The sequence below is a fragment of the Peromyscus eremicus genome, chromosome 12 (genome assembly GCF_949786415.1).
Source record: "Peromyscus eremicus chromosome 12, PerEre_H2_v1, whole genome shotgun sequence".
NCBI lineage: Eukaryota > Metazoa > Chordata > Mammalia > Rodentia > Cricetidae > Peromyscus > Peromyscus eremicus.
In genome coordinates, this window is record NC_081428.1 from 39,580,646 (window position 1) to 39,607,013 (window position 26,368).

Here is a 26,368-nt window from a genome sequence, read left to right on the forward strand (position 1 = left end):
TTGTTTTCCTGAATATGTAAGAACTATGAAACAACTATAAGACTGCACTTCAGAATATAAAAAATATACTAAACCACAGCAGAAACGAATACTGAGAAAGAAGTCAGGAGAAAGTGTGTTAAGAAAGCTGTGTTTCTATGGCTCCACTGCAGGCATATCCTCACGACTTACAGTATGGCTTACATAGAGCAAGGTAACTAAGGGGTTCAAATATTTAACAAATGTAGGGAAGCATTGAAAAACTAATGATATATTAATATGCAATCATTTCAACAGCCATTTTTAATAAAATAACGTCTACTGAAAAACAATAATTACACCTGCTAATATAGCTGCAATATAAAAAGTTACATGGCTAATCCAATATCATTTTCTATAATTTACATTAATTTCTATAATATACATTAATAAAAAGTATAGTATGTGGCATTTTTAACAAGGACATCATAAATCCACTCATCTCTCAGATGACATAATTTGAACTATAGCTTCTAAAGCAGCATCTTAAAGTAAGAATTATTAGGTTTTTTTCTATTTTCTTCTTTTAAAACTTTAAATTACATGTGTATGCACATAGCACAGTCCAGGTATGTAGATCAGAGGACTATATTCGGGAATTAGTTCCAGTTTTCCACTATGAATTTAGAGACAAAATTCAGCTTGTCAAGCTTGCACACCAAGTGCTTTCACCCAATGGCCATCTCACGGGTCTATAACTTTAGGAGATCCACAGATTTCCTTTCTAGCTATCTGTCTGTCTGTCTGTCTATCTGTGTGCGTGTGTGTGTGTGTGTGTGTGTGTGTGTGTGTGTGTGTGTGCATGTGTGTAGGTAAGTATGTGTGTAAGTGTATGTGTGTGTTCGTGTGTAGGTGGATACATGTTAAGTAAGAGTGTATGCACATGTGTGCATATGTATGTGTACATGTGGAGGGCAGAGGACAACCACAGTGTTGTTCATCGAGAGCCGTACATAGTATTTTTTGTACAAAGCCCCTCACATGGGACCTAGGGCTTGCCAATTAAGCTAGGCTGGCTGACCAGTGAGCCCGAAAGTTCCTATTTCCACCTCCCCAGTGCTGGGACTGCAAACACACACCGCTACACCCTGCTTTTTACGCGGATGCTGGGATCAAAAAAAGGCCTGCATGTTTGCATGACAGACACTTTACCAACTAAGCTATACCCCTAACCCCAAGATTCACGGATTTCTTTTTCCTTTCACAAAGCTAAATTTTAAGTGAACAAATTAAATTATCACTCAATTAGAATATTACTGGCCTAAAGAAACCATAAGGTAACAGTATTTGGAATATGTTGTATTTTTTTTGTTTCAAATGTATAATTTAAGAAAAATAATAAATATACCATTTAGATAAATTCCAAGTATCAGTAACTCTCCTTAAAAGAATATGAATATATAATGTTCTGTACTTCACTAATAATCTCTGCTGCTCATAAACGAAAGCAGGAGTAAGTTCATCCTCTGTGTGTGTCCCACTCAGCTCCTGCCGACCAAGGCTAATAAAAGTCTGGAAATCTTCAACCAGGAAAACAGATGTGAACCACATGTGGAAATAAGCTCTACAGTAAAATGTATTACTGTGTCCTTTAGAAAGAGTCAAACACATCCAAAGAATCATGTTTTAAAACAAGCCCCATTGCTTTTTGTTTTTCAGATGTACACTGAACACACTGCTGGTTTGGTATTTGTTACTCCTGACTCTTTATTTTCATTATATTATGCAGCTGATGTGAAGCACGGGTTTGCTATCTGTCCCATTAGTCTTACCTGGAGATCAAAAGGTCAAACGGTCCTTATATAAAAGGCTCTTGGTTCACTGCCCATAGACACCAGAATGAAAGCAAAATTTATAACAAGAAGTCATTTCTGTAATTGAATATGTAATTTTTGTTTATTTAAAAGTTAAACTTTAGGACAAAATTTAAAAGCAAAGGTAATTTTTTTTTATCTTTTTGTTTTTCTGAAATAATATGTCCTAGCAGGGTAAAAGTAAAAAAAAAAAAAAAGGCCTCATGTCAAACTCCAGGCAGACTGAAGGAGACGTAGACCTCCTACTGAAAACAGTGAGTCTCAGAACACATTCATCCAGAGCCGTACCCAAAAGAGTTCTCCAATTTCTTTATTTGAGGCTTGCAATCTCTTTTCCTGGTTGTCATCAAAATTACAGAGCCGAAAATTCATTCTGATGGAGGAAAATATGCATCAATAGAGGTCTGAAAATATATCTCTGTTAAGAAGTAATTGCTTTTTTTTATAGCCGGGCGGTGGTGGCGCACGCCTTTAATCCCAGCACTCGGGAGGCAGAGCCAGGCGGATCTCTGTGAGTTCGAGGCCAGCCTGGTCTCCAAAGCGAGTTCCAGGAAAGGCGCAAAGCTACACAGGGAAACCCTGTCTCGAAAAACCAAAAAAAAAAAAAAAAAAAAAAAAAAAAAGAAGTAATTGCTTTTTTTTATTCAGCAAATACTTATTATTGAGTATATGCCTAGTACTATACTAGGAGAAAAGAATAAAATGTAATGTAGTTCTTATTCTCACAAAGTTTACTGTCAAGGATACAAAGAAGCTAAAAATCACAATATGAGTGCTATGATGAATAATAGGCTATTAAACAGGATGGGGGTTGGGGGTGGATCAAGTGTAGCTACCTAAGATGGGAGTCAAAGATGAACGAGCTCAATATTCAGAGCCAGCAGAAATAAGTAAAAATGGAAGAGGAGACTGTTTACAAGATAAAAGGATTGAGAACATGTCTGAAACAGCACATGGCATTCAGTGAGATGTAAACAGTTCCCCAGGAAGAACATAATCGTGGAGGAGCAAACAGACACAGGAGACACAGTCAGAGTGTCAGTCATAAGGCTCTGTGTGCCCAACTACAGCAACTTTACCTTGAAAGTTACAAGTACCATCTGACTTTTAAAATAAAGAGAAGGAATGACTTTATAAGAAAAAGTATATACACAGGAAGCCCAAACTAGTTACTATCATAATAATAAAGACACAATATTATTAGGGCTTAGAAGGGAGTGCTGGAAATAAACATGAAACATTATTTCAATACAGATTTAGTTTGAAATCAAAATAACTAGATATAGTAAATGATGGGATGTAAGAAGGGGGTGGGGGAATAAAGGGCCATTCCCAAGATCTAATTTATAGAACTGAGTATATGGGTGGGCCATTCACCAGATAGCAAAGGAATACAAACATTAAGAATGAGTTGAGAATAAAGATTGTGTTTGTAGTTTGGAGTAAGTCTGAGTTTAGTCGGCCTAGACCTTAGCAAAGAGGACTGGATTAGCTGGATGCCAGGAACTGGATGAGAGGGAAGGAAGAGAGGGGGAAAACTAGAGTCCTATTGGAACTCCTTATACTAATGCTTCATGAACACGTCATTTAGCTGGTAACAATTCTTGGGAAAAACTATTCTTCAGAAAGAATGGAAACTACACAGTTGTCATAAAGTATGAGGGTGGGGGGACTAATGATTTTGTTGTCATCTGGAGGAAAATTGAAGCTCCCTTCCAGAAGAGTCAGAAATACCATTAAAGTCACTCTTCTAACTAACCCTTTACATATCAGCACTGTTAGAGATTAGTTTTCTTTTTTGCTTGTTTGTTTTTTGTTTTTTTGAGACAGGGTTTCTCTGTGTAGTTTTTGGTGCCTGTCCTGGATCTCGCTCTGTAGACCAGGCTGGCCTCAAACTCACAGAGATCCACCTGGCTCTGCCTCCCAAGGGCTGGGACTAAAGGCGTGTGCCACCACTGCCCAGCTGAGATTAGCTTTGTAATACCTCAAAAGATTAATGCTAGTAATCAAAACACTAAGAATAAACTGATTTAAACTTATACAAACTATTTGGTGTCCTGTTTTAAAAAGTTAAATGTCTATCAAATATGATTTATTAGGACAGTCTCAGTAAACATTTTATAATTTCATCCTTTAAAAGAAGTATTCATTTTAAATTTATTATGTTATTGTTTTATGATATGAATGTTTTGCCTGCATGTATGGCTGTGCAACATGTCCATGCCTAGTGTCCACTGAGGCCAGAAGACGGCAATAGATCCCCTAGAACTGGAGTTACAAACAATTATAACCACATGAGTGCTGAGAATCCAAAGCAGGTCCTCTGAAAGAGTAGCCAGTGCTCTTAACCACTGAGCCATCTTTCTAGCCCCAAATGTTCTTTATTTAGCGTGTGTGTGTGTGTGTGTGTGTGTGTGTGTGTGTGTGTGTGTGAGAGAGAGAGAGAGACACAGAGAGACAGAGACAGAGACTTACATTTGGATGTTTTAAGAAAGTACCATTTTTATTTTTCAAAATAATTGCTTAAAGTTAGTTTTATCTGGATTGCAGCTTAAATTTACTGTCATCCTGATTACAGACCATAGTGGCAGACAGATCTTTGTGAGTTCAAGGCCAGCCTGGTCTCTATAGAGAGTTCCAGGCAAGCCAGAGTTACAAAGTGAGAACACAATGAGAACCTGTCTCCAAATAGAAAGAAAGAGAAAATTCCAGATTATAGAGCATAATATCAAAGCACTACCATGGTAAAGGGCAAGTTATTCTGACTCTAAACAATGTACCAACCCTAAAAAAATATTTATTTGAGAGCTAAAACTGTAAATGGAAATATAAAGTATTATATTACATATTAAAAATTCCTAATTCCTACTTTTTAGCAACATACCGTACATACAATTAAAAAAAATAGGAGGTTGGAGATACAGCTCAGTGATTAAGAGAGCTCGCTGCTCTTGGAGATGACTAGAGTTCAGTTCCCAGCACCCACATGGCGGATCACAGTGTCTGTAACTCCAGCTCCAGGACAGTTAACACTTTCTTCAGATGTCTGTGGGCATACGCACATACACACAAATAAAAAATAAATAATTTTTTTCAAAAAACACAGAGTTTTGTCTTGTTACTTCTAAAAATTAAACTGAATATTTACTGTTTAAAATATGGAAGTCATATTTTAATATCATTTCTTATACTAAATCAATGTGTGTAAAATATGAGAACCCTCACAAAGCCAAAAGTAATGAGGATCCAGATTAAATTATGTTTAAAATAAATGAGGATCCAGATTAAACTATGTTTAAAATATATGCTACAATTTAGAAAACAAAAAAATAAAAAGGGATCACAGTGGTGGAAGAGCTCTAGAAAGAGAAGTGGCAGAACACAGGTGCTATGAAATGGGGGATGGGGGAGTGGGGGGACTGTCACGGTGGAAGGGAAAGCAATACAGAAAAGGGGGATAAGTAACACTATGGATATTTGGAAAAGCCACAGGCAATCATGTTGTTTTAGTGTTACTCAAAATTACATATATGTGAGTATACATGGAGATCTATTCATATATAGTTTTATATATATATAAACTATATATATATATATATATATATATATATATATATATATATATAGTAATTACAGAAAGCTATACCACTTGTGGTGATAATGTTCCCCCCAAGAGCCACAGACTAACAAAAGACCCAGTCCCAGGCCTGGGAAACTCCCTTCAAACTGTTGTTCAGGAGAACCCATGAGACTCCAAAACAAAATAGGCTATTGCCATCGCCCTGGCTGCCTTCCAGAACGTGAAGGTGAGACCCTATGCTGACGACACCACACACTTCAGACACAGGACTTGGAGAAATCCAGGTGGATCTAACCTGGAAGCCTCCTCCCTGAAGTCTAGTTCTCACAGTATCTGAAGGTGCTATGCAAGCAGCCAAGGGAGAAAAGCAACAGTCCTACCCAGCTGTAAAGCCTGTGAACCATAACAATGACCAGCACTGCAGGAGTTCCCCAAGGCTGCAATGGTGGCACTTATATCCTGGGAGTGAACAACAGCCACCTAATTGGACTTAAGACCTACTGAATAAGAGGGAATTCATGCCTGGTACTGTAAACCTAGGCAACACTGGTTAAGTCATGGAACCTAGAGGAGAGAATCTACTACTGCCACTTCCCCAAGCTAGTCTAATCTCTACCTGCCTCCTTAATACTTAGTTTTATACCCTCACAGAGGAGTGTAGTTCTCATTCCTCATCAGAGAAGCTTCTTTTTGCGGCAGACACAGGCCATTACAGAAAGCCAAAACTGGTCAAAATGCAGAGAACAACTGAGCATGAAGTACCCAGCCCCACCTGATGCATCTACAACACAACCCCAACATCTAAGGCTCAAGGAACATCACAAGTGAAGAAGCAGAAAGGCTGTGAGAGCCAGAGGATCAGACCTTCTGCTGCAGGACAGCATCTTCTCTATGTAGCAGGGAAGCTGCAGCACTTGTGCCGTCTCAACAATATGGCTGCCTAAACTAGACCTGAACGGGGTCCCCATCCCTACATGAAGAGCCATAGGTCATTTTAAATGCTAACAGGGGGAGAAATAGTCTTCCTCAAGACCCCCTATTTGGTTATCCAAAATAAAAGTGGTCAGCCTAAAAAACATATCCATACAAGTACACTAAAAGAACTCAGCAAATTGTATTTGTCTATGCATCCATATACGTATACATGTGTGTATATATATATATACTTGTAATAATAATAATTAAAGGAAAATAAGCCATGAATTTGAGAGGGAGTGTGTAGAACCTGAAAGTGTTTGGAGGGCATAAAAAGAGGAGGGGAAATGATGCAAACACAGTATACATGTAAAATTTTAAAAATAATTTTTAAAGTAAAAGGTAAAAAATAAAGTATGCAAACAAACATGAATATGCACATATATACAAATATGCATACATATTATCTTTTATATCATAAAATTCCTTAAATAGATACATCAATTAATCATAAAGTAAATAAGTTAAATGGAATAGGAAGCCTTTTTCAAACCCTTGTCAATCTCCTTAGTGACGTACAAAACCATCATTTAACTGAAAATCAGGGTGGAAAACTGTAAGGTTTGTTCTGGAGTGAAACAAACCTGTATGTACTGATCTTCAATATCATTTCCAACAATCTTGTTTTCAAGAATATTGGATTTATACTATTTCACATGTAGTAAATTAAACAAAATCAATACTCAGTAACATACCTTTCAGATAAATTAAGGCTTTGGTGAAGAGGATCTAATTTTTGACATGTCTCTATGCTGTCAACAGATGTCGAAGGCAATGAGTCTGATTGCACCTTGCTGGTATCACATAAATTAGCATCATTTCTAGGTAGGGTCTTTCTGAATTTTCGTCCTAAATCCGTCCATAGAACATTCGTCAACATAACTCTGAGATGCCTGTTATATACACAAATAATTAATACGTATGGTTCTAAATGTTGTATAATACATGAATTTATTACAAACTGTAACAAGTTGAGTATCTCCTAGAATTCTGAATTTCATTACTTCACAAAATTTAATTAGTTACAAACATTATAAGTAAAAAACCAAATGTCTGGCAGTTCTCGATGACACATGAAAAAGTAAAGCCTACTTCACTTACATTGGATTTTCTTCGGCATTACAGCAGACAACCTATAACCGTCCTCACAAATATGTACAGCTGTTTGACTCCTAGCAACTCACCTATGCTTTCCCACAGTTGGTGGAAGGTGAATGTGCATCTGCAGATCTCAGCACAGAGGCAACCCCTTTCTGAATTACATGTGCTTGTGCTTTAGCATGCAGTGATTTAGAAAACATATTAAAACTAAGAGGAAATGGTGCTCTTATTTTACCTTATCTCTAACATGTAGATGAACAGTTGTATTTAATGACAACAACTGTGGGGGTCTCCACAAACACCAGGACTGGCAGAGAACAATCCTCTTGAGGCAAGAAGGAAATCTGGTTCAGTGCATCTTTGCCAGTGTTGGTTCAGAATTCTAGAGTCTGACCTCAAGCAGTTTATGTTAGCCATATTTAAGCAGAGCACAATTTTGGAAAAGAAGTTTCCTGATGATAATTAGCCCAATCCCACATGCACAACAAAGCTTAAGACAAGCTTACAGTGAAACTCTTCACAAAGTACATATGACCTCTTCCATAAAGATCAGTTCTACTGACTCAGAAACACGCTCAAGACAAGGGTTTGGAAGACTGACTGTGGCAAACAAGTTAGTGTGGGGGATTCAGGTGAAGTGTGGCCCTACAGATAGCAAAAACCACCAGGTTACAAACTACATCCATTCCCAGTTTTCTAGGTGCAAAACAGGTAAACATCTCCTTCCTTTGAAGAGAAAAGCCTGTGTGTTTAACCTTCCTGGTTTCTCCAGTGCTTATCTGTAAATACAGGAAACTCACATCCTCAACAAACAACATCAATAGAAAGCCTGATAAATGCAAGTACTTTCCAATTTTTGCTTCATCTCTTTCTCACACACATACACACACACACACACACACACACACACACACACACACATACATATCTGACAATATCTAAAAACTATGTTCAGTCCTCATACCATTGGATAGTTTTTGCAGGGGTATAACAGGCTACCACCCAGACTTTAAACAATATCAAATGAAGAATAGCTAAAGTGTTAATCACAAGTGTTTAATCAGAAGAGTCTATTTGATGTCATAGGAAGCACTTTTAGACACCATTTCATTATTTAACAAATACAATAATATTAGGAAACAGAAAACAAAATGCTCACATATTTTCATAATAATACAGGGAATTTCCAAAAGAATTTAAAGAATGTTTGTAGCAGCTACTTGGGGATAGACAGAGCACCAGACAACCTAAAGGAAAGAAGGTCCAAGTCCTAGGAGAACTTCCATGGGAACATGTTAATTAAGAAAAACAACTTAGGTATGAAGAATACATATTTCTTTAAATCAGTAATAATACGTCAACCAACATTTATGGGACATTTAACAAAACAACTATGCTGGTAGGAGTCAGAGGCACATCAGCAAACATGAAATGGTTCTCGCTCAAGAGAGACAGGAAGGAGAACCGATACTGTCGTTCCTTCTGAACCACATCAAGAAGGGTTTTTGCTATGATGATGACTGTTACAAGTCTAGACATTAACACCCCACCCAGGCTGTTCTGTAGGGTGTAGGACCTGCTGGTGCAGGTGGGTAACTAGGAGTCGGCTGTAAAGGTCACAGCCCGGCCCTGCTTTTCATCCCTGCGGCTCTTTGCTTCCTGCTCTTTGCTTCTGGACTCAGCAGCTCTGTGAGTACCCTGGCAACTGTTCCCTCGTTCCTGTCCCACCAAGATGGACTAAACCCTGAAACCAAAAGCTGAAAATGAACCTTTCCTGCCTAAGCTGTTAACAACCTTTATGCTAAAGTGTTGAAGAACGCTAGGCACTCTACCAAAGAAAATGGACAGAAACGGAAACAAAAAAAAAACAAAAAAAAAAAAATTAAGGAAACAGAAATGTTCTGATACGAGCAATGCCTACTCGAGGAAATAAAAACTTTTTTTAATTAATTTATTTATTTTACATCCCAGTCACAGTTTGCCCTCCATCTCCTCCCAGTCCCTCCCCGAAACCCTCTCTCTGTTTCCACCCCAATCTACTCCTCCGTTTCTGCTTAGGAAAGGGCAGGTCTTCCATAAATATCAACAAAACATGGCATATCAAGTTGCAGGAAGACTAAGCATTTCCCCATGTATTAAGGCTGGGTAAGGCAACCCAGTATGAGGAGTAGGGTCCCAAAAGCCAGTAAAAGAGTCAGAGTCAGCCCCTGCTGTTAGGAGTCCCACAAGAGGACCAAGCTACACAACTGTCACCTATATGCAGAGTGCCTAGGTCAGTCCCATACAGGCTCCCTGGTTGTCAATCCATTCTCTGTGAGCTCCCATGAGCCCAGGTTAGTTGATTCTGTGAGTTTTCTTGTGGTGTCCTTGACTCCTCTGGCTCCTATAATCCTTTCTTCCCCTCTTCTGCAGGATTCCCTGAGTGATGCCTAATGTTTGGCTGTGGATCTGCATCTGTTTCCATCAGTTGCTGGATGACACCTCTCTGATGACAGAAATTAAATTATTTATCCAAATGTCTAGAGTGAAATGAACTATGACCAAGATAACACTGTGCAATTAGTATATGAAGGAGTTGAGATTTAATTTTTATCTGTATTTTATGTGCATTGGTGTTTTGTCCACATGTGTGTCTGTAAGAGGGTGTCAGATACCCGGAACAGGAGTTACAGACAGTTGTGAAATGCCATGTGGGTGCTGGGAATTGAACCCAGGTCCTATGGAAGAACAGTCAGTGCTCTTACCCATTGAGCCATCTCTCTAGCCCCAGAAGTTGAGATTTTATTCAACAAGAACTCTGTAAGGAACAGAGCTAAAAGCCTCATGTTACATTTTGGCAAAGAATCTCATTCCTCTGCAAAAACAAGTGCCTTAAGTGATGAGCCATCTCTCCAGCCCTTATAGTGATGTGTCTGAATGTCAAGTTGACAAGACACAGAGCTGAAATGGTTAAATGTCGCTGTCAACTATGTTTCATATCACTATGGAAACAGAGTTCTGAGTATATCTATAAGGCTGCTTCCAGAAAGGTTTCACTGAGAAGGGAAGATCTACCCTGACTGTGGGTGGTACCGTGCCATAGACAGGAAAAAAGGAGAAATCAAGTTGAAGATCTCATTGTCTCTTGGTGCTTCCTGACCAAAGATTCATTTTGATAACATTCCTGCTGCCTAGCCTTCCCTGCCATATTAGACTTAGTGGTGGTTTGAAGGATATTAGCTCCTACAGGCACATATGTTTGCTTAGTCCCCAGTGGAACTGCTTGGAAGGATTGGAAAGTGTGTCCTTGTTGGAGGAGGTGTGTTGCTGAGGGTAGCCTTTGAGGTTTCAAAGCCCGTGCCATGTCCAGTGCCTGCTCCCAGCTCTCTCTCTGCTCGCTGCCTGAGGATCAGGATGTAAAGCTCTCAGCTACTTCTCCAGGACCATGCCTGTCTGCTTGCCGCCATGCTTCCTGCCATGGTAATGGACTAAGCCTCGGAAACTGTAAGTAAGCTCCAATAATTGTTTCCTAAAGAGCTGCCTTGGTCATGGTGTCTCTCTACAGCAACAGGACAGTGACTAAGACACGTTCTTAAATCATGAGCCAAAAGAAATTCTTCCTTCCTCAAGGTGCTTCTTATCAAGAACTTAAGAGTAACAAATATAATCTTAAAATTCACTTAAAATTTTAAAATTTAAAATCCCTTAAAATGGAAGGAAAAAACTGAATAGCTAGAGAAAGCCTGAGTAAAAAGAACAAAACTTGAGTATCATATGATTTCAAGACATACAAAATGTACAGAGCCACAGTGACTGAAATACCACAGGTATTGACGTAAAAACAGACAGCTTAATGAAAGAGAGTATAGAGTCTACAAGTAAACTAATCCATTAAGACTGATTCTTAACAAAGGCACTAAAAACTAACATTAGAGAACGAACATCCTCTTCAATAAACTCTCCTGGCAAAACTGGGTATATAAATGTAGGAGATTTCAATTTGACCTCAATTTCCCACAGCATACAAACAAAATCAACCTTAAATGGATAAAAGACAGCCAGGTGGTTGTGGCACACGTCTTTAATGCCAGCACTTGGGAGGCAGAGGCAGACAGATCTCTAAGTTCGAGGCCAGTCTGGTCTACAGAGTGAGTTCCAGGATAGCCAAAGCTTCACGGGGAAACCCTGTCTTGGAGGGGGGGGGGGGGGGGGGGGGATATAAAAGACCTAACTGTAAAGCCTCAAGCAGTGTAATGTGCAACAGGGAAACATTTCAAACCATTGTTACCTTCAATTTCCCAGACAGAACTCGAAAGGCAAAAGAAACTAAAGTGAAAACTGACACACCTTTACCCTTAGAGGCTAGCTTTCAGAGTGCTGAAGGTGCTATGCTCGTTACTGAAGAAGAAAAGTCGTTACCAGTCCTATCCAGCTGCTAACCCTGTGGCCTATACTAATAACCAGCCTCACAACACACTGCTGCAATAGTGGCAGTACTTATGTCGTGGAAGTACTCCATCACTCTCTGGTCAGATTTAAGGATTTAAGATGGGACCTATACCTGGGCGCTGTTTCTGGGGCCAAGAATCTGTGGCAGACAGAATATAGGCACTAAGAAAGAACCTACCACCATTATTCTGCTAACTGGACACAGCATTACACCAAGTCCTAATGAGTTACCACTACACACATAGATCAGTGTATCTCTCAAGCCTCATCAGAGGCAAGTCTCACCAACACAGTAAAAGACATGTTAGAGAGAACCTCAGGCACTGAAGACTAGATAGAATAACTCAATTCCTCAGTTAAGGAAAATGCTAAATCTAAGAAATTCAAGCACATCATGAAAATGCAAATCAAAATTACTTTGAGATTTCATCATATACTAGACAGAATGGCCAAGATCAATAAAACAGATGACAATTCATGCTGGTGAGGACGTGCAGTTAGAGGACACTCATCCATTGCTGATCAGAGTGCAAACTTGCACAGCCACTATGGAAATCAGTGTGCCAGTTCTTCAGGAAGCTGGGACGCATCTACCTCATGATCCAGCTATACCAACCTTGGACATTCAAGATTTGTGCATCCCAAAAGACTCTACATCCTACTACAGAGATGCTTGCTCAACCATGTTCATTGTTGCTCTAGTTATAATAGTCAGAAACAGACTGTCTTAGGGTTTCTACTGCTGTGAAGAGACAACATGACCACAGTAACTGTTATAGAGGAAAACATAAAATTGTGGGCAGCTTACAATTTCAAAAGTTTAGTTCATTATCATCATGGTGGGAAGTATGGCAGGACATGGTGGCATGCAGGCAGGTTCTGGAAAAGGAGCTGAGAGTTCTACATCTTGATTTGCAGGTAGTCAAAGCAACTGTGACACTGGGAGTTACTTGAGCAAAGGAGACCTCAAAGCCCATCCCCACAGTAAGTAACATACTTCCTCTAACAAGGCCAACTTATTCTAACAAGGCCATACCTCTTAATAGTGCTACTCCCTATGGGAGCCATTTTCTTTCAAACCACCTCAGTCCACTCCCTGGTCCCCATAATCTTGTAGCTACATCATAACGCAAAAATGCATTCAGTCCAACTTCAAAAGTCCCCATAGTCTATCACAGTCTCAAACATATTGAGAAGTCTAAATTTCAAAGTCTATTCTGAGATTCATGCAATCTCTTAACTGTATAAAATCAAAGAGCAGATCACATACTTTCAACATATAATGGCACAAGATATATATTGCCATTCAAAACACAGGGAAGGGAGAATAGTGAGGAAATACTGGACCAAAGCAAGACTGAAAACCAGCTGGGCAAACTCCAAACTCTGAATCTCCATGTCTGATGTCAAAACACTCTTCAGATCTCCAACTCTGTTCAGCTTTGTTGACTGCAACACATTTCTTTCCCTTGGACTGGTTCCACTCCATTAGCAGCTCTCCTTGGCAGGTATCTCACTACTCTGGCATCTCTAACATCTTGTGTTCTCCAAGACAATCTAGGCTTCACCTTCACAGCTTCATGCAATGGCCTCTCTAGGCCTCCATGCAGGGACACCCCTCACACATGCCTGGCCTCAGTGGCTTTCCTTAGTCATGGAGGAAGATTCCATAATCCTTTTCTTTTATTCTTGACTCTAAAGTCAGAATCATGAAATCCTAAGCTACCAAGTTCTGTTGCTGGGACTGGAATATGGCCCCCCTCCTTCAATTACATTTCCACCAACTTTCTGTTTTGGATGGTTTCCTTCACTGCCTAAGCTTGGCTGTTCTGAATCTCAATTTGTAGACCAGGCTCAAACTCAGAGCTCCTCCTGCCTCTGTCTCCTCAGTGCTGGGATTAAAGGTATGCACCACTACACCTGGCTCTAAGCTATACTTTAATTCCTTTCCACAAATTGGAAGCTTAGCCGTATAGGATTTTGCCCTGAGGTCACCACTTCCTTTACTCCATTTCTTAATCTGTTTATCTCCTTGAACATCGGACTCAGCTCCATACCACTTTCTGGTGTCCCTTTTCTCCTCAAATTGTACATTTTGTTTTTACCTTACTCGGTTTTCTTCTTTTCATATAAATCTTCATTAGAATTACCACTAATAACCAAACGACAGAGTCTAACTAGGCTGTTTTGAGATTTCCTCTGCCAACAGAATTAATTCAAATCTCTTCACTTTAGTCTCAAGCAGATTCTTTGGAGGAGAGCCAAAAGAAGCCACATTCTTCACCAAAATATCACAAGAACGATCTCTACGCAACATACTAAAATTCATCTCCTCTGAAGCATCTTGAGCCATGCTCCCCCAGTTCAAGTTACTCTCAGCACCACTGTCTTCCATGCTCCTACTAGTATGGCCCATTAAGCAGTGTTTAAAGCATTCTACTGCTTTCATAACCCAAACTCCCAAGGTCCAAATTCCTCCAAACAAAAGCATGGTCAGGCCTATCACAGCAATATCCTAGTCCCTGGTATGAACTTCTATTACCGTGAAGAGACATCATGACCATGACCTCTTACAAAGGAAAATATTTAATTGTGAATAGTTTACAGTTTCAGAGGTTTAGTCCATTATCATCATGGCAAGACAAGGTGGGAAGCATGGCAGCATGCAGGCAGACATGGTGCTGGAAAAGGAGCTGAGAGTTCTACATTTTGATTTGCAGGCAGCAGAAGCAACTGCGTCACCAGACATAGCTTGAGTATAGGAGACCTCAAAGCCTGCTGCCACAGCGATACATTTCCTCCAACAAGGCCACACCTACTCCAAAAAAGTCACACCTTGTAATATTGCCACTCTCTATGGGGGCCATTTTCTTTCAAACTACTACACAGACTATATGTCCATCAATGGCTGAATGGATAAAGCAAAAACGACATATTTATATAATAGAACATTACTCAACTGTTAAAAAAAAATAAAATAAAATTCTCAGGTAAATGGATGGAGCTAGAAAAAAAATCATCCTGACTGAAATAACCTGGACCCAGAAAGACAATATGGTATATATTCACTTATATGTGGATGTTAGCTGTTAAGTCTCAATAAGCAAGCTATAATCCATAGAACCACTGAGGTTAGGTATAGAGTAAGGAACCAGGGAGAGGACAGATCTCTCTAGGAAGAGGAAAAAGAATACATAGATATGAAAGGATTGGGAGGAAGAATGGAATGAGAGGGTCAAACAGACAGGAGGAGGGGAAAAAGGGTGAGGGAGGGAATACAAACAGCTGAAACAAAGGGCCATTTGAGGGGTCATATGGAAACCCAATATAATAAAAACTTCCTAAAACATACATGTGTGAAGGTGATCTAAATGAAATCGCCAAATAAAAAGGGAGATAGAGCCCCAACTGGACAGCTCTCGTCACCAAATGAATCCTGTACATCAAGATGGGCTACATCTAGTTGAGTTGTTGGCCAAAGGGGCCCCATGGGATACCCTAAACAATCCAGGCTATTGCCAAGGCCATTGGCTTCTCTCCACAAAAAAAAAAAAGAAAATAAAGAAGTCCCTATTGCTGAAGATAATGCCACATAACTCACTGCACACGAAGAAGTTGCGCTGCTGCCCACCTAGAGCCTTCACTCCTACTGACTAGCATTTGTGGTACTGGAAGGTGCTCTGCACACTACCAGGGAAGAATGCTGTAAACACTGTGACCTACAATGGCAGCATGCGTGCAGGATGCACTAGTGCGACAGTGGCACAAAGCCTGTGGAAGCAACCAACCGTATCTGATTGGATTTAGGGCCCATTCCGTGAGGGGGAACCCTTCCCCGACACTGCTCAGACGGCCAGGAACCTGAGGCTAGCTAGGCCAGGACCTAGGAGAAAACCAAGTACTACTGTTCTGCTAAAGGAAAATAGCAATAAAATGGCTCCTAATAACACTCTGCTATATTCATAGATCAGTGTTTTGCTCGCCATCAGAAAGGCTCTCTCCTGAAGGGGTAGAAATAAACAGAAACCCACAGCTGGACAATGTGCAGACTGTAAGAAACCTTGGAATACTCCGTCCTAAATGGGATGTCTCTATCAATTCCCTCACCTCAAGGCTCAGGGAACTCTGTGGAAGGAAGCAGAAAGAGTGTAAGAACCAAGGGAATAAAGAACACTAAGGAGACAAGGTCTTCTAAACACAGTAGGATTGATGCACATATGAACTCACACAGACTGTGGTAGCATGCACATTCTTCTCTGACTTTCACATGCACACTCTGACCTCTGCCCTACACACAAAATAAATATAAAAAAATTAACTTACATCCAGGCATGGTGGCGCACACTTTTAATGCCAGCATTTGGGGGGCAGAGGCAGGTGGGCCTCTGAATTCAAAGTCAGCTTGGTCTACAGAGCGATTTCTAGGACAGCGAGGGCTACACGGAGAAACCCTGTCTCAAAAAAACAAAAAAGAAAAAGAAAAAAGAAATTATCTTACTATCAAAATGGAGTACTTGGGGCGTCTAGGGAAGATGGTGGGCTAGAAGCTACCTTCATTTTAGCCAAGGAAGGAGAGAATAAGAAATAACAGACTCTATTCCAAACACGGAAAGAAAAGAAGAGCTTCAGAAATCCAGAAAGGAAAGGAAATGGCATCAGAAGGTATGGAAAAAAAGACAGACAACAAACAGATAAGTAAGATAAACAGTGTCATCGGGCTTCCTGGCGGGGGAGGGGAGGGTTGAAATCACTTCCAAAAGTTGAGAGATGGGCAATCCTACAAGTCTCAAACCCAGTGGCAAGTTTTGGTTAAGGCAGAGCTCAGGCAAAGATAAATTCCATTTTTCTACTACTTGATTTGATAACTGCTGCAGAAGGCATCCTAAGAGAGAACCTATCATTAAAATCTGTGCTACCATGGGGGCCTGAGAAAGGTAACAACCACAGAGAGGACCCAGGGAAGCAGTTATAGAAGCAGCTGGCCAGGGGTTATCTTATCTACTGGGATTAATGTTGGAATTTTATAGTCAAGAGACTGAGGCCAAGAACGTATTAAACCCTAGAGCTAACTACTGTTGGCTGCTACAGAGTCCAAGAAGTCTGATGTTCCAGGGATGTACCTGAGACCCACATCTGCAATAGGAGGTTTTCAAAGTCCAATGTTCGCTGTTTAATTTCATGTCAACTTGACTCAAGCTAGAGTTACTGGAAAAGAGGAAGTCTGAATTGAGAAAGGTCACCCTAAGATTGGACTATAGGCAAGCCTGTAGGGCATTTTCTTAGTGACTGATGTGGGAAGCCACAGCCCACTGTGGGTGGGGCCGCCACGGGGCAGGTGGTCCTAGGTTCTATAAGAAAGCAGACTGAACAAGCCATGGGGAACAAGCCAGTAAGCAGAACCACTCCATGGCCTCTACATCAGCTCTTGCCTCCAGGTTCCTGCCCTGTTTGGGTTCCTGTCCTGACTTCCTTTGATGATGAACAGCAATATGGAAGCATAAACCAAATAAGCCCTTTCTTCCCCAAGTTGGCTTTGGTCATAGTGTTCCATTATAGCAACCTATGATGTAACCCAGTTAGGAACCCTAAGACACAATGACATGTCCTTTACCAATAATGAGCCCAGTGCTGCAATTGCTTCCTGTAATCCTGACACACTAGGCAGACACCCTCCAGCTAAACATTAGTTACCCTGAGAATATGACCTAAAGTATCCCTAGAGGGTGAAGAACATGCCTAGCCACAAGAGTTGCTGAATGATGTGCCTTTTAAACCACTGACTACAAAATGTGAATCAAGAATTATTATCATTCTATAATCCTTACATTGTCAGCTAAAGCTTATCAAGATGTTGCAAATGCACAAAACAATTAGTAAAGACCATCTATAATCACAGAAAGTTACAGCTTAGAAGGAATCTTAGAGGACATCGAGTTCAAACCCTGTCTTAAATGTTAACTGAGACTTAACAAGCATCAAATAATCATTCCTGGTCACACTGTTTATGCATTGTATAAACCCATTCTATGTCACATGGAAATACCTATCTTACCTTTCTGGTGTTGCCTTAGAAGTGACAGGATGCCCATGGATACCTTTTTTGTTTTTGTGGTCTAGACAGATGACTTTATTTCTTAGGCTTCTTGTCCACTAAGAAAAAATAAAAAAACATTTTGATAATAAATATAATGATATGACTAAAAGCACTTGTAATTTTACTTAGATATTCAGGACAATCAGCCAAATTCCTTTTTGTTTATTAATTTTTCTTATGCATATGAGTGTTTTGTCTACATGTATGTCTGTGGGTCACATGAGTGCCTGGGGCCTGAGGAAGCCAGAGGCCTGTGTCAGGTCCCCTGGAACTGGAGTTACAAATGGTTGTGAGCTAACATGTGGGTACTTAGAATCAAACCTGGGCCCTCTGCAAGAGCATCAAGTACTCTTCACTACTGAGTTATCTCTCCAGCCTCCCAGCCACATTCTTACTAATACACAGAGAAAACTAAATGCGATCTACAAGGATCTCTCTTTCCAAGTACTGAAATACAAACATACCGAAAACAGTAAGGAGACATTTTAAACTATTAAAATTAATAAAACTCAAGACTGAGATCACAAACCTTAAATAACAATAATAATTGCAACTGTGTTAGCAGGAAATGGTAACGGATTAAGAGAGTAGGCCAGTGGTACAATATTTCCTAACATGCACAAGGCAATGGGTTAACTTATGCATGCTTTAATTACTTGTTTTGAAATATGTTATATGAAAGAGCAAAATTATCAAGTGCCAGGTTAAATAATGGCTCTGGCTATGGAGTAAATATATTTATAACAATTAGAAAAGATTAAAAGTGGTTCTTTGTGAATTGCTGCATGAGGAACAGCAAGACCCCTTATCAAGGTTTAGGTTTCTTAGGCCTGGAAGTTAAAACTTGGTTTATTAGTTGAAATAGTGGCACATGCCTGTTAACTCCAGTACTCAGGAAGTGGAGGCAGAGGATCAGGTCAAGGCACCCTCAGCTACACAGTGAGTTAGGAGGTCACCCTAGGATACACGAGACTCTGTTTTAAAAATGAAAGAAGAAAATAAAATGTAATATATTGTGTGGACCTAAGCACATTAGTTATTTATATTCTCTAGGCCTTTGTTTCCCTATTTGAAAACAGGCATAATGATAATAATAACTACTTTATTCTGTGAATGTGTGCATGCATATGTGTGTATGTGGCAGGAGAAGAGGTGTAGTATGCATGTACACACCTGTATGCATGTGTGGAATATGTGTGTGTGTGTGTGTGTGTGTGTGTGTGTGTGTGTCAGGAGATGTGGTGAGTATGCATGTGCACACCTGTGTGCATGTGTGGAATATGTGTGTGTGTGTGGCAGGAGATGTGATGAGTATGCATGCGCACCCCTGTGTGCATGTGTGGAATACGTGTGTGTGTGGCAGGAGATGCGGTAAGTATGCATGCGCACCCCTGTGTGCATGTGTGGAATATGTGTGTGTGTGGCAGGAGAAGTGGTGCAGTATGCATGCGCACCCCTGTTTGCATGTGTGGAATATGTGTGTGTGTGGCAGGAGAAGTGGTGCAGTATGCATGCACGTACCTGTGTGCATGTGTGGAATATGTGTGTGTGTGTGTGGCAGGAGATGTGGTGAGTATGCATGTGCACACCTGTGTGCACGTGTGGAGAGCAGAGGTTGTGCCTCACTGCCTTCCTCTACTGTGCCCCACCTTCTGTGGAGACACAGTGTCTTTACTGAAAGAAGGACTCAGAGTTTTGGTTAGGCTGGCTGGCCTGTAAGTCCAAGGGCTGTTCTATATCTGCACGCACCCCCCAAGCTGAGACTCTGAGCATAAAACATCACTCCTTTTACGAGGGTGTTGGAGATCTGAACTCTGATACTCGCATACACAGACAGCACTTTTCACCCACTGAGACCGTTAGCAGCTCCTCTGAAAAGATGTGACATCATCTCGGATAAGTTTTAATGACTTACATACGCTTCATCTAAAAGATATTTGTACACAGTTGTAGTAATATTGTTTATAATATCCAAAAGATGAAAGCAACTCAAATGTGCATCAAGAGACGAATGGTTAAACAAAAAGAGGCGTATTATTTATGTGTAAACACATGTACATTTAAATAGTAAGCCTTACAGAAAGAGGAAGCTGCTGAGCCTAGTGGCATATGCCTGCAACCCCAGCATTTAAGGAAGTGAAAGTAAAATGGTCACGAGTTCAAGGCCAGGCCAGCCATGTGGTAAGACCATGTTTCAAAACATTTTCTTAAAAGGAGATTCTGAAACATGCTACAATATGAGCAAGTCTTAGCATTAGTCTAAGTGAAATAAACAGCAATAAGAAGACAAATATTGGATAGTTCCATTCAAATCACATACTTGGGAGTAGCCAAATTTATAGACAGTGGAGTGAGACTGGGGGGAGGAAACAATACGGAACTATTATTTAATGGGTACAACATTTCGTTTTTCAGGATGGATGGTCTTGATAGCTGAACAACAATAAAAATGTATGAAATGTCACTAAACTCTTAAAATGATTAGGGTGCATGAAAAAGAACAGCAGCCCCCATGACTTGAGGGTTGTCCTGCTTATCTAGGGCTTTAGGATGATGATCTCAGCAGCCGGTTGTAGTGACTCAGTCCACAGCTATGGTTCCAATGGGAACCAGAAACATTTCACAATCTTACCCAAATACAGAGCAGCTGCTTTGGGATAAGCCAGGAAAGCAGGGTGGGATATTCCTCAGGACCACATGAACCATCCCTCACATCTGACCTACACAGCTGGTGTGTTTGGTGTCCATGCTCTCCCTGAAGGTGATGCTCAAATATCATCTCTTCCAAAGGAGAACTGAGCAATTAAAGAAGAATATGGCATCACAACTGCCAATGTGAAAGATAAAAGAATTTGACACTAATTTTAAAACAAAGGGCTTCTCTGAAAAACTTCAGGATATCTTCACTGAAGCTCACCTTTGTCTAAACTTAGACCATGACCAGCTTCGTACCTCGGTAACTGAACACTTTTTTCTGGACATGGTCTGGGACCTGACATACAAAATTCTCCTCCAGAGCTTTGTGGAATCTTTAGAGCCAGCCCAGGTGGTTCAGGTTTGATGTTCAAGCCTAGAGAACCAAAGCAATGTGTCTGGTCAGGTCACCATACACCTGCACATGAGCAGACTTCGGCCATCTATGACCTAATAGTATATGATGTACGGGTAAGATGTGCTCAAGGTTGTCCTGGAGTGTGTTGTGTTTGAACTTGATGAACCATATGGAGCTGGAGAATGCATGGTAAGGCTCTGCTCCACGGGCACCCCCTCAGCAGCCTATCCGCAAGACACTGGTGATTCCTGGTTCTTAGCTGAAACCACAAAATTAAAAAAATACTGAAAACTTCAAGAGAAAAAAAAAGTCACTCAGAAAATAATACCAACAACTGACAAATGGGATCTCACAAAATTAAAAAGCTTCTTTGATGTCAAGGAAACTTTTATTTTTTGAGTATCATGTATGTTTTGATCATATTTACCCCAGCTTCCCTACCCACTCAACTTCAAGACAGTCGTACTGTGTGCAAGACCAAATATTCTTGACTGTGGGGTTTTCTAGTGGAGTGTGGCCGACTTCCCAAGAGCTGCACTCCTAGAGAAAACGCTTGAGGTAAAAAAACAGGCATAATCTAACCATATACATGTATTGAAAGCCAGAATGTATCTCATAAATATGTATAATTATTGTGTATCAGTAAAAAACAAAATATATGGAAACGCTGGTAAGAGAATTCTGCATGTAAAGCACTTGCTGGGCGAACCAGACAAACTAAGCTTAATCCATAAAACCTGTAATAGAAATAGAGAACTGACCCCTGAAAATTGTCCTCTGGCCTCCACACATGCACTATGGCAATATGCATACACACACACACACACACACACACACACACACACACACAAATAAGACATTTAAATATGTACTGAAATGAAGTTTTAAAAAGTGGATTTACGGGCCGGGCGGTGGTGGTGCACGCCTTTAATCCCAGGACTCAGGAAGCAGAGCGAGGCAGATCTCTGTGAGCTCGAGGACAGCCTGGTCTACAGAGTGAGATCCAGGACAGGCACCAAAACTACACAGAGAAACCCTGTCTCGAAAAACCAAAAAAAAAAAAAAAAAAAAGTGGATTTATATGTGTTAAAAATAGGTCAAATCTATCAATAACTGCTGAGGCCAGGCGTGGGGGCATGGGAATCCCAGTAACTAAGACAGTCCCTACAGCCACGTGTGGTGGCAAAATCCTTTAATCCCAGCACTTGTGAGGCAGAGGCAAGCAGATTTCTGTAGGTTCTAGGCCAGCCTGGTCTATATAGTGAGTTCCAGGACAGCCAGATCTTCATAGAGAGACTCTGTCTCAAAACAAAAAAACAAAAACGAAAAGTCAGTCCCTACAAAAATCATAGGTTGAAACCCTACCATCCAGAGTTACTATATATGAAATAAAGCCTTTTAAAATGTAATTAATGTTAGGTTATTATCCTTTGAGAATCCCTCAGCTACATTCTCAAGTGTGTCTACTTCCTCCCTGAGCATCTTTCTCTTAGCCCTACTCCTTAAAATTTCATAATAATTTATAACTCTGTTTCAAAAAATGATAATAGTTAAGGTTAAATTGAGGTTGAACAGCTGGAACTCTAATCCAACTGGACTAGTGATTTTATTTTTAAAAAACAGATTCAAGTATGCATACTGTGGTGGTTTGAATGAGAATGGCCCCACAGGCTCATGTATTTGAACACTTGGTAACCAGGGAGTGGAACTGTTTGAAAGGCTCAGTGTCTACCTGCCTCTCTTGGCCTACGGATCAGGATGTAGCTCTCAGCTACAGCTCCAGTACTATGCATGAAGCTCCCTGCTCCCTGCCATGAGGATAATGGACTAAACCTTTGAAATTTGCTCTGTAAGCAAGCTCCCAATTAAATGATTCCCTTGTTTGTTTGTTTTTTTTTTGGGGGGGGGGGAGGATTTCGAGACAGAGTTTCTCTGTGTAGTTTTGGTGCCTGTCCTGGATCTCGCTCTGTAGACCAGGCTGACCTCGAACTCACAGAGATGCACCTGGCTCTGCCTCCTCAGTGCTAGGATTAAAGGCGTGTGCCATCACTGCCTGGCAATTAAATGCTTTCTTTCCTAAGAGTTGTTTTGGTCATGGTGTCTCTTCAAAACAATAGAACAGTGACTAAGACAGGTGCTAACCAGGAAGTGGAGAGAACAATAACACAGCTGTCCACCACGCAGATGCAAAGAGGGATTAAATAAAGCCAGCCCGGCCATCACCATGGTCTTTCAGTTCCAGACTCACCACTGTGAGAAAATACTTAAACCATCCGGTCTGTAGCATTATGGTAGCCCTAGAACTAAAACAGCTAGAAATAAATAAATAAACTGAAATCTGAGAAAAATTCTATTTTTAAAAAACTGGTTTGGCCTGGTGGTTCAAGTCTATAATCCCTTCCAATCAGGAAGCTGAGACAGGAAGATCAAGAATTTAAGGCCTGCCTGGGCAACAGTGTGAGTTCAAGGCCAGCCTAAGTGACTTAGCAAGAGCCTGTCTTGAATTTTTTAAAGTTAAGAAAAAGACTGGGGTATACTTCAGTGGTAGAACACTTCCCTAGAAAGTGCAAGGCCCTAGGTTCAAGCCTCACTACAAAAAAAGAACAAAAGAAAAACAATCATAAATTACTTCAAGCAAAAGAAACTAATTAGAGCCAGGCAGTAGTGGTGCACGCCTTTAATGCCAGCACTAGGGAGGCAGAGCCAGGCTGATCTCTGTGAGCTCCAGGCCAGCCTGGTCTACAGAGCGAGATCCAGGACAGGCTCCAAAACTACACAGAGAAACCCTGTCTCCAAAAAAAAAAGAAACTAATTAGTTGTATCTTTTTTTAAATGGCCAGGGGACTGGAGATAGCTCAGTAGATAAAGAGCCTGCCTGTCTTGCAAACACTAGGACCAGAATGCAATGTCAGAACCCACATTTTCAAGGAGGGGTGGTGGCATGTATTTGCAATCCTGGCACCAGGGGATCGCTGGGGGTCCCTAGGCAGCCAGCCTAACCTATGTGGTGAGTTCTAGACCATTTTAAAAGAAAGGCAGACAGCACCCGAGGGAGACAAATGAAGTTGTCATGTGGCCTCTACATACACATGTATCCACACCCACACACACATAACCCAAGGCACATACACATATAGCATGGTGGCAGTATTTAGGAGGCTGAAACAGGAAGTTTAAGAATGTAAAACCAGCCTGGGCTACTTTGTGAGACTGTCTCAAAAAAGAAAGCAGTGCGGAACCAGCTGCAGTAGTGCGTGACTGTGGTCCCAGATACTCAGGATGCTAAGAGAGGGGATCCCGGTCTAAGCAACATAGTCAGACCCCATCTCAAACAGCAAAACTAACAAAAGGCTACTATAGGTAACTCTTAATTATCAGAACCCTACACCAATAACTAATCATGACAATATTAAAGTCCAGATGTATAATCATAATCTTTTAAAAATACATCTCTTTAAGTTTTATCTATTTGTTTTATATATATGAGTATTTGGTACTCATGTATGTCTGTGCACTATGTACATGCCTAACGATTGCAGAGGCAAGAAGAGGTTCCCCTGGAATGGAGTTAGAGACAATTGTGGGCCGTCATGGCGGTGCTGGGAACTGAACCCGAGTCCTCTAGAAGAGTAACTAGTGCTTTCAACCATTGAGCTATCTCTCCAGCCCAGAGCATCTTTTGAAACACAGTTATAGCACCAACTAAGAGATACCCTCTTGCCAGGGGTGGTGGCGCACACCTTTAATCCCAGCACTCCGGAGGCAGAGGCAGGTGATCTCTGAGTTTGAGGCCAGCCTGGTCTACAGAGTGAGATCCAGGACAGCCAGGACCACACAGAGAAACCCTGTCTCAAAAAACCAAAAAGGGAGGGGAAAAAAAGGGGGGGGGGATACCCTCTCAAACAAATTAATTTTTAAAAATTAGAAAAGAATAAATAATTTTACTAAACCTAAAATTTTAGTGACCTTAAAATGATTAATTGTATAATAATGAGATTTAAATTCCATAAATCAACCATGAATAAGGTATACTTAAACTGAAGACCCAAGACCCTAATCTCCAAGTTTTATTTTAACATATATCAGAGATAAGCTTCTATAAAATCTTTAGTTACACAGAAAATCAAAAGGGACACACAAGAAAATAAAAATTTATTTACTAAGGTATTTTAAACATATCAAATAAAACAATGTACTTTAAAAGTTAATTTACCCCCTTCGGGAGCTTCCAGCACTCTGAGCCCCTGAGCTGGGACAACGGTGGCTGCGTAAGAACATCCTCTGACTTCACAGCTAACAACTTCGTTATCTGAAACCAGGACAAGAAAATTGTTAGTTTAACCAAATCAACTAACAGAGTCGCTGTCTATTGCGCTACATAAATATTCTAATAGTTTTCAAGATTTCAATTCAATTCTTAATTTATAAGCAATCAAATACAGTTGTACGAAACTATCTTCTCATGAACATAAGATCAGGTAAGTGAAGAATCACACTATTCTCTTGCCTGGTCTCCTTCCCTTCTAACCTACCTAATGCAAGCTATAGTTCTGTAACGCACAAAGCTACTCATGACTGTACAAGATACAGTAATGGCATCCGGCACCTATAAGTAAAACTCTATACATTCAGGGCTGTTTCCCATCACCCACAGATTTAAACTCTAACTCAACTTTATGGAGTTGCTAAACTTTCTTCAGGCATATTGCATTATTTTCTATCTCTAGCTGCTTTTATATATTATTTCTTCAGCCTAAGATGCTCTCCTCTGTATTTCTTGTTATGAAATACTCTGGACTTGGCTGAAAATTATCTTCACAAACATCATCCTGACTTGAAGCCACTCCTTTCTCTGTGTGTGAGTGCTTAGCACATTTATTTTAAATTATTTATATTACTCGTACCATATCACAGTTATCTGTCTATATAGCTGTCTTCTTCAAACTGCATAATCCTCCTAAACTGAGGGTCCTGGTCATTCATTTTCTTTCTTTTTTGTCTGTTTTTTGAGAAAGGGTCTTTCTATGTAGCCCCAGCTGGCCTGGAACTTACTACACAGACCAGGCTGGCATTAAACTTGTGGCAATCCTCCTGTCTCAGCCTCCCATGAGATAGGATTCCAGGCTTCTGTCCACTATACCAGGTACTTTATAACTTTTGTATCTCATATACATATGATGATATATCATGATAGCTAAACTTTAAAAATGGAAGCATGAAATTCAACAAGTTAGATATCATTTGTTTAAAACTTAAATACCTAAAATTTATAAATAACTAAGTATTAAATAACAAACAATAATTGC

The 26,368-nt window shown here is 40.4% G+C and overlaps 1 protein-coding gene and 1 pseudogene across 1 annotated transcript in view; one reads left to right on the forward strand and one right to left on the reverse strand.

Annotated features, from left to right (window-relative positions):
* Senp7 (SUMO specific peptidase 7) overlaps positions 1 to 26,368 on the reverse strand; it is a 103,152-nt gene that overhangs the window by 59,316 nt on the left and 17,468 nt on the right. The window contains exons 3-5 of the mRNA XM_059277134.1: positions 25,276 to 25,371; positions 17,969 to 18,066; positions 7,083 to 7,280 (exon numbers count right to left, since the gene is read on the reverse strand). Coding sequence (XP_059133117.1) covers positions 7,083 to 7,280; positions 17,969 to 18,066; positions 25,276 to 25,371 — 392 coding nt within the window. The remainder of the gene's footprint in view (positions 1 to 7,082; positions 7,281 to 17,968; positions 18,067 to 25,275; positions 25,372 to 26,368) is intronic.
* On the forward strand, positions 19,377 to 21,339 carry LOC131922821 (large ribosomal subunit protein mL45-like; annotated as a pseudogene).